The sequence below is a fragment of the Abrus precatorius genome, unplaced genomic scaffold, assembly GCF_003935025.1.
Source record: "Abrus precatorius isolate BTA unplaced genomic scaffold, Abrus_2018 Scaffold4, whole genome shotgun sequence".
NCBI classification, from domain to species: domain Eukaryota; kingdom Viridiplantae; phylum Streptophyta; class Magnoliopsida; order Fabales; family Fabaceae; genus Abrus; species Abrus precatorius.
Window position 1 is genome coordinate 13,982,641 of NW_020874384.1, and position 12,705 is coordinate 13,995,345.

Below are 12,705 nucleotides of genomic sequence, written 5' to 3' on the forward strand. Positions count from 1 at the left end.
AAGAAATGGATTAACATGATCATGGTAACACTCATCAAACTTTATTATATTCTCTTTTCAAGTATAAGCATAAGCCAAGTGCAGAGCACCCATGTAGGCCTCAATTCCTGAATTAATGAATCAAACCATTTCAATGTCATATGTTACAAAGATAATCAGCTTTGGCAAAGTGTTTTATAGCAAAAAGGGGTGCACCAAATTTTCTTCCTTTACTAAATCAATTACAATGGTTGTCCACCTACATATTTAAGGCTTAGATCTAGTGACTCAAGTAAAAAAAAAACTCAAGACAAAGGAGCTTTGTAGCGTGAATATTATTTTGTATCTAAAATTGACTGATATGTGTTATTTAATACAACAAACTATTACTCTGTTATTTAATTTTAACATTTTTTAATGATAAGGATTAATATAATTAACTATTGTTAATTATAAGAATATAATTTCAAGTTTTAAATTTAAAGGATTGATTTGAACAATACTACATATTTTGAGAATTAAAATAAATACTTACACATTAAATTTATTATAAATTAAAGATGCTTCCATGCAAAGATGAAGCCACTACAAGAATATTTATCCATATACAAGCTTTCATTTACTTTCTTTACATGTGTATACTTTATTCTTTATTGTATAGAAAGCATGTTAACCTGAATAGGTTGAATGATTATACTTGAAAAATGTTTATTTACATAAAGAAGTAGTATATAATAATATTTAGAATTTATTTAAAATTTGAAAAACTTGTATAAAAATACTTGAGTAGTAAGATACCTATATACAAATATCATAAATAATAAAAATTTTGGTTAAAGTCAAATACTACACTTATTCTATTTCTTTAGGAGTGAAACAATGTATTAATATTATCTATTATCTCTTTAACATTATTTTATTACAAGTTCTAAAATAATCATTTTTAAAAAATTACAAAATTTTTAAAAAAATATATTTAACCTCCTCTTATTTTCAACCTATTTATTTTAGATGGCATATGTAATTTTTATCTTAAAACTTTTTTATATAAAACTTATGTTTTTAACTAAATTGGTCTCTAAAAATATTACTAAGAGTAAATTTACATATTTTTAAATACTAGACTTAAAGTTTAGAGACTAATTTAACTTTTAAAAAAAGTATTTTAAAAATTATTTTATTAGATAGAATTTAATGATGTCATCTTAGTTATTTAACAAGTCACAAATAATTTTGTAAAGTTAAATAGAAAGACAAACATGTTTTATTAAAAAAAAATTAAGTATTATTTGGTGATTTTTATTTTTTTCAAAGACTATGAATCTATCAATATTTTTAAAAGATTTATTTTCATTCTTTATATAATTAAGTAGTATAGAAAACAAAACAGTTATTAAAGTAATTACTATTTAAGTAATTATTATTTTTTAAAAGAACATGCAAAATAATTAAACTAAAGAAAAAGAAAAAAATAATGAAATACGTACATAAAATTATGTGTTTAGAAAGTGATAACTAGTTAATATAATATTAAAATAGTACTGATAGAAAGTAAAATAAATAAAAATTTAAATAATTTAATTTAATGTAAATTTCATTTAATCAATTTGAGTTAAATAAATTTTAATATTATGTTTAAACAAATCTATGTTAAAATGAAATATGCTTTTATATTTAAATCAAATAATATTTTTAACTAAATTAATTTAAAATTGACCGATGAACGCACTCTTACCAAAAGGCGTAAGCAAATACTTTGATGAGAGCTCTTTTGTAGATCCCAAAGATAGTAGTCAGGTTGCTGAATCTAACTCAGGACCATTATTTTAATTAATTATTTAAAATTCCAATTTAAAAACATTATGTATAATTATAGTTTATGATAAATTATAAAAAAAATTATTGTGAGTCTTATTTTCATTACAATTTTTAAGAATTTACAATTTGTAATTTATTTTATATTTAAAACTTTACCTTAGTGAATTGTTTGAGTGCTATATGAATATTATGAAATTAAAATATTTTAAAAATAAAAGATTAAATATATATTGCATGAATTTTTAAAATTTAAATATTTTTTAAAATATAAAATATTAATTAATTTTATTATTAATGAGAAATAATTTATCATATTAAAGAGATAAAATTTATTATTAAACATGTGAATTAATAAATTGTTTTAATTTAACATATAATTCCAAGTTGAAGTTTCAATAAATACATATGTATATATTACGTCTAAGAGATTGAATTTACTAACTACCTCATTTCAAGTGGTACTATTGTCTAATTATAATTATAGTTCTACCCCAATATCCATGTAATAAAGTCACTATCAAAAGTCAACTCACTTTAATGAGTTGAAACTTAAATTTTAATTGGAGAACGTTATAAAAAAAATTATTGAAAAAAATATAATATTTTTATAACTTTAATATAATAAATATGTAATTTTTTTATTTGAAAATATGCTTCATGTTTGATGCTAACAAAATTCATATATTTATAATCTAAAATTTAAAATGAGATTTCTTTTTTTGTTGTCATTGATAATTATAGAAAAAATTTATTTATGATGACTTATAATTTAGAAATTAATATGAATATTGTTTTTATTAAAATTTTCAATAATTAATATTTATAATATACAATATATGCATTTGAGACTCTATATTAATGAGTTTTTTTTTAGAATACATGATTATTATTAAATTAAAATAATTTTGAATGAAATATTAAAAGTATAATGAATTGCTTAAATTTAACAAATTTTATAAATTTAAAAGAGTAAATATTTTTATTAATAATAATAAATAATTTACTATATTAAAGAGATAAGAGTCCTTATTAAAAAAAGTTAATAAATTTGCGTACTTCACTTTAAAAGAGTCAGTTGCATTCTTCATATCAGTGGGGGAAAAAAATACATTTCACTGTAAAACGATCGTGTCATTAGTAACAAGTGTAAATTTACTACCTACTTTTCACTTTTAAAAATAAAAACTCACAGATATATAATAAAATTAAATTAATGAGTATTTCATCAAACACACCCATCATGACAAATATAATTTTCAAGTAGAATATACTCTTAGAAAAAGCAAAAAAACTTTGCCCATTCATTAATATATTAGAATGAATAATAGCAATGAACTTTCTCTCATCTTAATATGATGTCAATGCAAAATGAAAAACATATTTATTGAACATTAATGCACTGTTTAGGCTAAAAAAAGCAAACAACTTAATTATAACTTGGTGCAATCTGTAGGTTTAAAGGAAATGGTTTTCTTTTGGACATCATAGCCAACTAAAATATTTCGTTGGGCCAGATTTCCTAAGACTCCAACATATTCAGTTGATTGAAAAGCCAAGCATATAACATTTTCAGCAACTTGAACAAAGGTGTTGTGCGTATTCAACTGAACATTTGCAGAATCCTTAAAATGTGCAGTGATTTTAGGAGCCTGTAATTGTTGAAAGGTACCTTTGTAGCAAAGGCTGAGTACTTTATTTGGATCTTGAGCACGCTCCAATTTAACCACATTTGCCACAGCTGATTCTAATTTTGAGTAAATATAATCTGGCAAAAGAGTGGTGATTACAGCTGTGTTAATATACATGTTTCCCTTGTCATCATTGGATCCAAAGGTGGGGTTTCCAAACTCAATTCTTTTGTCTCCCACACTGAATCCTTTCAAAGTTGTAAAATAAAGGCCCTTTGAATCCTTTATGACTATGGGAGTAGAAACAGTCCCTTCACCAGAAACCACAGCATCATCTCCAAAATGAAGTTTGCTTGAGATGTTGGAAGGCCTTGGCACCAAACAATAAGAGAATTTGCCATCTACTGAAGAACTTATTTGAGATATGAGGGACACAGGCCCACCACTAAGGCCTATTAAGCCTGTGTTTGGCCCATAAAAGCCCGCAGTGTTGTTGTGTCCACATCCCATCACAAATTTAGGAAATTTGATAGGATTTCCATTGGTGGACTCCAAAGTGAGAGTCTCCGAACTAAGATACCCTTGTGAATATGCACCCACATACCTCCTACGATATTCACAAAAATGTTCTTCATTGCATTTTGTATATGCCACAGACCTGCATGTTGCGAAAGTGCATGGAATGGTTTGGTATGTTGTGGATTTTGAAGGATCGAACATTGGAGCTCTTTGGTAATGACACGTTTTACAAGGTTTGCATTGCGTCCAAACAATGTCAGTTGCTGTGTCTATAACACCATAGAGTTGGAACGGTGGGGTTCCAAATGAATATCTCATGAGGTATTCACCTCTAAGCATTGTTAAATTGGCTACAGCACCTATTTTTGCGTCGGCATGAGTGATGGAACGATGCAAAGCATTGGCAACTCTTTGGTATTCATTTTCTTTGGGATCGTAGAATGGTGATTTTGGAGAGTCAGGGTGGATGAGTTCAACACTGAAGCCCCTGTTGAGAGCCTTAGCGAGAGAGATGTTGTAAAGACATAATAGAAGAACAAGAGTGAAAGACAAATAACACTCCATTGTTGCTGAGGTTATGCCAATAACCTCTTACAAATTATTCAACTTTCTTATCACCTGCACGTTCCTATGGGCTTTTTATAAGACTCTACTCACAGTTGTTTGTGATATTGTTGGTGAATTTGTGTGTTGGAAATTGTGTTTTGCATCGATGGGAATAGGACTAACTATTGACTAAACAATACTTGTAAATACAAATAAAATATGACTATTTTTTATTTAAAAAATATTAAAGAAAATGTAATATAAAAAACATTATTTTTTTAAAATTAAATACTTGTCAATTTAAAATTAAAATTTATATACGCTAAATATTAAACTTAAATTTTTACATTTTTAATAACTTTTCAGACAATATAAAATTATTAATTCAATTGTTGAATTATTTTATATTATCTTCATAATTTTGTATATTAAATTTTATATAATATAAAAAATATCTAAAAATTAATATTTATTTACAAGACTTGCATTTCTCAATTAATGTAAAATTATATATTTATAACATAATATACTAGATTGATTTTTTAGGAAGTGCTAAACGAAATTATTTAATAAAACAAAAATAAAAAATAAAAAATAAAAATAAAAAGGAAGATGCATTTATTAAAATGTAACATATTAGTAAATTTTATTGGGATGCATTTATTAAAATGAAAACTTTTTCATGTGTTTGTGTTAATTTTAAAATTTCAATAATTTTTTTTTTATTTTAATATTACTATTTTTCTTTAGTAAGCATTAAATGTTACTTATGTGTTATAATAAATGTGTTGTTGTATGACATTATATTTATAAAGGATTTGTTGATTTCAATCTTTAAGTTAGGTTAAAGCATTTAAGAATATATTTTTTAATAAAAAAATACATATTTACTGTATTATAATTATAAAAATATAATAAATATTTTTATTTTTAATAAAATTTTATTATTATTAGTTGCTTATTATTATTCTTAAAGCTGATTTTAACAAAGTTAGTTTTAACAAAATTATATTTATAATAATAAAAAGAATTTTATTAATCACAATTCTTAAGGTTGAGTGTAAGCATTCACAAATAAAAAAAATTTATGAAAAAAATATATTTTATATTGAAGTTATAAAATTACAATAAATATTTTTTTTTAATAAAATTTTACTATTATTAACTACTTATTTTCAGTCTTTAGGGATGAGTTTAAGTATACACAGATAAAAAGTTTTTATGAAAAAATACATAATTATTATAGTGAAGTTATAACCGACTAACTTAAAAGTAATATCTTCTAAGTTTTTTAAAAATATTTAATTTAATAATATTTTATGTATTTTATAGTATTTAATATTGATTGAAAAATTGTATTAATCAAATAAGTAATTATTAATTCAACTTTTAGATATGATTTTAATTAATTGATGATAATAAAATTTAATTAAAATACTAGTATATTTTAATTTAATACAGATTTTTAATAAAAGTTTGTTATATTTATAATAAATGTAAAATTATATATTTGTAAACGAACCTAATATGCTGAGTTTTGTTAGCAACTACTAAAATAAATTAGTTAATAAAAAAATATTAAAATAAATATTTAGATACATTTATAAAATGTGACATTTTAATAATTTTTTTGGGATGCATTTATTAAGATTTTTGTGTGAGTTAGTTTTGACATTTTAATATTACTAATTTTCTCAGGTGAACATTGAATTCCGCTATCATGTTATAATAAATGTGTAGCTTTATAACATTATATTTATAATACTAATAAAAATTAAGTAACTGACTAACGTAAAATTATATCTTCAATTTGAACGTTCTTAAAATAATTATTTTAATAATAATTTATAAGTATGTTATAGTATTTAATTGAAAAATTGTATTAATTAAATAGTTTATTAATTTTAAATTTTTAATATGAGTTTAAACAATTAATAATAATAAAGTTTAATTTAAAGTACTAATATATTTTAATTTGATACACATTTTTAAAAAAATTATTATATTTATAATAAATGTAAACTTAAATATTTATAAACTCATAATAATTTTTGTTAAAAGGTCATACTTATTTAATTCTATCAAGCTAAGTCAAAAAGTTCATAATATAAAAGTTTAGAGTTAAAAAGTTTATAGGGGTTAAGTGAATTAAGACTAAGTCAACTATTTTTTATAAAAATTATCATAATTAATTAAAAATATTTATTTTATATAACATATTTTTTATTATAAATTTATAAGTAAATAGATAACTTAAAAATAGACAAAAAATAATTAAATTTATATAATATTAAATATTTAAAATAAATTTTTATTATTAAATAGTATTAAATAAAATAAGTTACATGTTTATAATTTTTTTTTGTATTATTGATAATTTTAAATTATACTAACACTTTTCATTCATATAATTTTATAAATAATATTTTAACATATTGTTTTATAATTTTATTTGAGTATTAACTATAAAATTTATTACGTTAAAACTGTTATTTAATTTTATCAACCATATTATAAAATTTAAAATTATGCCAATTATATTAAAAAATTATAAAATAATTTAAGTAATGATAAGTGTGTTTGTATGATTTTAATTTTAAAATTTTAATAAAATTTTAATTTTTTATTTTAATATTATTTTTATTTAATAAGCATCGAATAATGCAGATATGTTATAATAAATATGTTGCTATATAGCATTATATTTAAGATTTTATTAACTTCAATTTTTAGACTGAGTGTAAGTATCCGTGTAAATAATTTTTTTTAAATACATGTTTATATTAAAATTATAAAATTATAATATATACTTTTTTTTAATAAAACTTCACAATTATTAATTGTTTATCTTTATCTTCATGGTCGATATTAACATTTTCCTACATTTATAATACTAGTAAAAGTTATATATGTAACTAATAATGTAAAACTAATATCTTTTAAACGTTTTTGAAATAATTAATTTAATAATAATTTATAAGTATTTTATAGTATTTAATACTGATTAAAAATATATATCAATATTATAAAAAGTATTAATTTCAACTTTTAATATGAATTTAAACAATCAATAACAATAATATTTAATTAAAAATTATTTTCTTTTTAACGTAATAAATACTTTTAAAAATAAAAAAAATATTATTTTTAAATACTTAAACTTAATTCTAAAAATTGAAGTTAAGCAAACTCATTGTATAAATTAAGGGACAAACTGTTTTGATTAAGTGACAAATTAAAGAAGGGAAACCTTAATTTAGTTGAATATGTTTTAGAAAATAAAACAACACTGAACAACACAAAATACTAAAATATCTAATTATAAAAATATGGGGTTGTAATAAACTATTTAATTTTAACCTTATTTTATGTGAGTTGGCTTTGAATTCTCAGTAAAATTTGACTTATTGTCTTTTTAACGTTATTTTGTTAAAATGGGACATTGAATACTGCTGACGTCTTCCAATAAATATGTTTTTCTATAGCATTATAGTGCTCATAAAGAGAGTATATATCTTACTAGACATTAAACTAAAATCCTCCAAATATTCTAAAAAAATAAATTATTATTTTTAGTTTTTGATTTTGCAACTTTATTTTTTTAAATTATTTTAGTTTAAGTATTATTTTGGTTTTATGAATCCATATTTTAGATTTCTTTCTCTATATAAACATGTCCTTAAATAAAAAAATATTTTTAAAATAGTATTTACTATAAATTTCTGTATAGCGTCATTATGTCATATTTAATATTTTTTATTTTAATTTCTATACATTAACATTTTTTTATTGTACTGGATAACAAGTTACAGAAAATGATTACTAACTTTAAATAATATAATTGTATACTATCCTCATTTTTAAATTTATTATGAAAAGATGATATTTAAGAATTGGATAAAAAATATTTATTATTATACCTTAGGTACATATGAGAGATTCTTTAAAATATTATTTCAGGATAAAATTTATATATAATACTTGAATTACTTTTGGTGCTGTTTTATATTAAAATTAGAGTTTTATCCATAAAATTAGTGTCAACCTTTAATATTGAAGATTAATATGTTTCTTTTCAAGTAAAAATTTAATTTTAATTGAAGACAAGCACCAAAAGGACCTAATTTAAAATTTGTTTGTAAAACAAGCAATCCACCGTATTGAACTTAGAAGTATAATTATATTTAACCATGAATTTTAGCTAATACAATATGAGACAAAACTAAAATTGATTCTTCTCCTATTCTTTCAATTGAAAAAAATAATAATAGCTTTGACATTTAAAAATGAGTTTACATTCCTTCTGATCCTTCATATTAGCTCAAAGCAAAATATTTTATTTAAATCTCAAATAACATTTTCTCATTATAATCTTCGTATTCATATTAAGTTATAATAATATTGTTTAATAAAAAATAAAATGTGAACAATAGAAAAATTGGAATTTGGGTAATATTAGAAATAAAATAGAAATGAGAATAATGACGGTTTATTTCAAAATAAATGCTATAGTTAATTCAACATTTAAAAATATTAATATTTTGAATGTTTAGGTAAGAAATATTAAAAACCCTCTAGAAAAATAATATTACCATAATAAATAATTTAAAATAATATTAATAAATATTTATACTGTAGAGTTGATATGATCTAGATTCTAATGTATTTTCAACAATTACTACTGATATTGTAATCCAATAACTTAGACTAAGTAAACAGACAACAACAATCCATCACTGCTTTGCGCAGTCTGTGGGCTTAAAGGAGACGGTTTTCTTTTGAAGATCATAGCCAACCAAAAAGTTTTGTTGTGCGACGTTCCCAAAGATGGCAAGTTTTGGAGAAGAAAAGAATGCCAAGCATACAATTTCATCATCAACTTGAAGAAAGGTGTTGATAGCATTCAATTTGACATCTGCACCTCTAAAATGTGCAGTGATTATTGGTGCATCAAGTTTTTCTAACCTTGATTTGTAGCAAAGGTTCAATTGTTTCAAAGGGTCTTTAGCACGCTCTAACTTGACCACATTTGCCACTGCTGATTCTAACTTTGAGTAAACATCATCTGGTAAAACAGAAAGCGTTGAACCCGAGTCAATTATGATATTTCCTTCTGTACTATCAGATTTAGAAGAGGATCTTCCAAACTCGATTCTATTGTTTTGCACACTAAGTGCTTCCAACGTTAAATGGTAAAATACTTTTGGGTTTTGTGGGACTATGGGAGTTGAGACAGTTCCATCACCAGAAACCACAGCAGCATCTCCAAAATTGAGTTTGCTTGATTGTGAAAGCATTGGTACCAAACAATAAGAGAATTTGGCTTCTATTGAAGAACTCAACTGAGAGATAAGGGACACAGGTCCACCTCCAAATCCAACTATGCCTGAGCCTTTACCCTTCTCAAAGGACACGGCATTTTTCCTTCCACAACCTATCACAATATTTGGAAATTTAACACAGCCATTGATGGAGCCAAAAGTGAGGGTATCCACACTAATATCTCCTTGTGAGTATGACCCATCTGCATAGTCAATATAATATCCACAGTTTTGGTCATTATTGGGGTTGCAAAATGTGTCTTTCACAGATTTACATATAGCAGAAGAACAAGGAAGGGTTTTGTATGTGTTGGATTTTGAAAGGTTAAAAATAGGAGTGGTTTGGTTGAAACATCGTTTGCAAGGTTGGCATTGCTGCCAAACAAGGCCACTTCCTGTATCTACAATACCGTAGAGTTGGAATGGTGGTGTTCCAATTGAATAGTTCAGGAGATAAGCACCACCATCATCTGGTGCAACAGTGGCTTCAACTGTGTTTCCAGAAACAAAAGATTTCTCCAAATGATTAGCACGGTTTATTGAACGACGCACAGCATTGGAAACTCTTTGGAAATGGGTTTCTGTTAGATTATAGAATGGTGATCTTGATGAGTCACGGTGGATGATTTCCACACTGAAACCTCCATTCAGAGCCTCCATGAAAGGGGTGTTGAAGAGGCATAGCAAGACAAGAATGAGTGATGAATAATGTTGCATTGTTCCCATCTCTGCGATGCAATAAAGTGAATAAACAAGCACAATCTTAGTGGCTTTTTGTAGAAAAATTCTTCAAATGTGTGAAGTAATAAGACATGATTCTCGTTAAAGGAAATTAAATTTTTTACCTTTTCAGATTAATTTTATATTATGTGAATCTATAAGTATGTAACAACAATAGCCTAGTCAACGATTGAATGTTTATTCCCAATCGTCAAATTTCAAGTCCAAATCCACTGGTTACCAATTTTTCATACCAATAGTGATAACTTGTTTTCTTCAGCTTTCACCTTTGATTTAAAAATATGTATAAAACACACTATTTAATTTTCAACTATTTCTATGTGATTTGATTGGGATAGTCAAATACTGTATAAATATTATAGATTAATATATCAGTATATTATTAAATATAACATTAAATACTACATATTTTCATAACATTAATTGATGTATTAATATATAATAATAAATGCTATACTTAACACTATATTAATATTATGTTAAAATATTTAATATAGAGTTAAATATTAAATTAATATATTATTTAAATATTTCAATTAAGGAATTATTTTTGCACTAAAACAATCTATGAAGTGTGTAAAATTTAGTGTACATTAAAAAAACAATCTTAGAATGATACCGATTAAAACACATTCATATCTTTATAATTATTTAAATAAAAATTAATATATTGAATAAATAAAAATATAATAAAAATTTAAGTTATATTAAGAATTAATCTTGTTAAAATTATTCTATTTAATTTTTTATAAAAAACATTTCAAGTTAAAGTAGTTTGTTATTATGAGAAGTGAGAGACATTAATAATGCTCATTGAATCAAATAAAGAGCTTAGATTTGATGTTGCTATTCTACTATCCACTTTCTTCTCTCTCTTGCTAATTAATTCTCTTCTCTTACTTTTTACTTCTCATAATAATAAATTTTTCCCACTTGAAATGCTCTCTTCTTTATAAATATTAAATTTCATTGATTTAATGGTCATGGATAACAAATTTTAAATAAATTTTAAAATTATATATGTATAATTTTATGATCAATATTTATTTATATATTTTTAAAAATATATTGTAGACTAAAATAATTTTTTAATTACATATTAATTAATTTTTAATTTATATATTTTTATCATTTGTTGGCTGGTAGTGTTATTTTTTAAGGATAGTACTTGGTAAAAAGAGTTGCAAAACGGGCTACCCAGCCTATTTGAGGTGGCATATTGTGGACAATGAGTTTCACTGGGTCAAGTAAAAAAAAGTCTTTAATCTAATTTGAGTTTGTAAAAATAGTATAAAAAAAGGGTAGAATTTATTTATTTATTTTGAATTTTTTGTGAGCTTAACCCACATTGGACTTGGTCAAATTGAGTAAGAAAGGCCTGAATAAATTTGTGTGGATTCAAGCTATTCTAGCTGAGCAAAATCATTTTATCAACTCTACTCAATTTACTCGGTAATATCTCTACATCCTTTGATGTTACTCCTTAGACCATATTGATATGAACTAAATATTATAGATTAATATATTACTATAGCGTTAAATATAACATTAAATACTGTTATTATCGTAGCATTTAATGATGTATTAATATATAATAATAAATGCTATATTTACTACTATATATTAATATAGTGTTAAAATATTTAATATATAGTATTTAATATAGTATTAAGTATTATATTAATATATATTTTAAAATATAATAAATAATGATATAAATATTATGATACTTTAAATTTATTTTTATTTATGAGTAAATATTAAACAAATTGAATCTTTAATGTTTTTTTATTATTTCATTTATATAATAGACCTGTTTCTTTATTTTATAACTATTATCTCATTCTTTTTTTTATCCACAATTATATATATATATATATATATATATTGTTATTATATTTAAAAAATAAAGCAATACATAATATATTCTAGGCTAAACTAGTATATTGATTTCTTAAATCTTGATTTCATTTTAGTTCTCTAACTTTTCTTTTCTTATTTTAATCATTTAACTTACATAAGTATTTTAAATAAGTCATTTTATATATATAAAAAAATGTTAATCCTGTTAAAAAATTAATACCCATCTTTTTTTTAAACTCTAACAAAAATATAATATATTTTAGCAAATTTTTTGGTTGCCTCTTTTCTTC

General features: G+C 22.8%; 2 protein-coding genes across 2 annotated transcripts; both read right to left on the minus strand.

The window, feature by feature from the left end:
* Window positions 1-3,227: 3,227 nt before the first annotated feature.
* On the minus strand, window positions 3,228-4,508 carry LOC113866160 (aspartic proteinase CDR1-like). Its single transcript, XM_027501045.1, has one exon. It carries the CDS (start codon window positions 4,506-4,508, stop codon window positions 3,228-3,230), a length of 1,281 nt encoding a protein of 426 aa, XP_027356846.1.
* Window positions 4,509-9,223: 4,715 nt separating this feature from the next.
* Window positions 9,224-10,537, minus strand: LOC113866161 (aspartic proteinase CDR1-like). The gene has a single exon (XM_027501046.1). The coding sequence runs from the start codon at window positions 10,535-10,537 to the stop codon at window positions 9,224-9,226; it is 1,314 nt and encodes a 437-aa protein (XP_027356847.1).
* Window positions 10,538-12,705: the final 2,168 nt, after the last annotated feature.

Excerpts from the sequence above, each read along its gene's own strand:
- LOC113866160 (XM_027501045.1), bottom strand. The coding sequence starts at position 4,508 with ATGGAGTGTTATTTGTCTTTCACTCTTGTTCTTCTATTATGTCTTTAC.
- LOC113866161 (XM_027501046.1), bottom strand. The coding sequence starts at position 10,537 with ATGGGAACAATGCAACATTATTCATCACTCATTCTTGTCTTGCTATGC.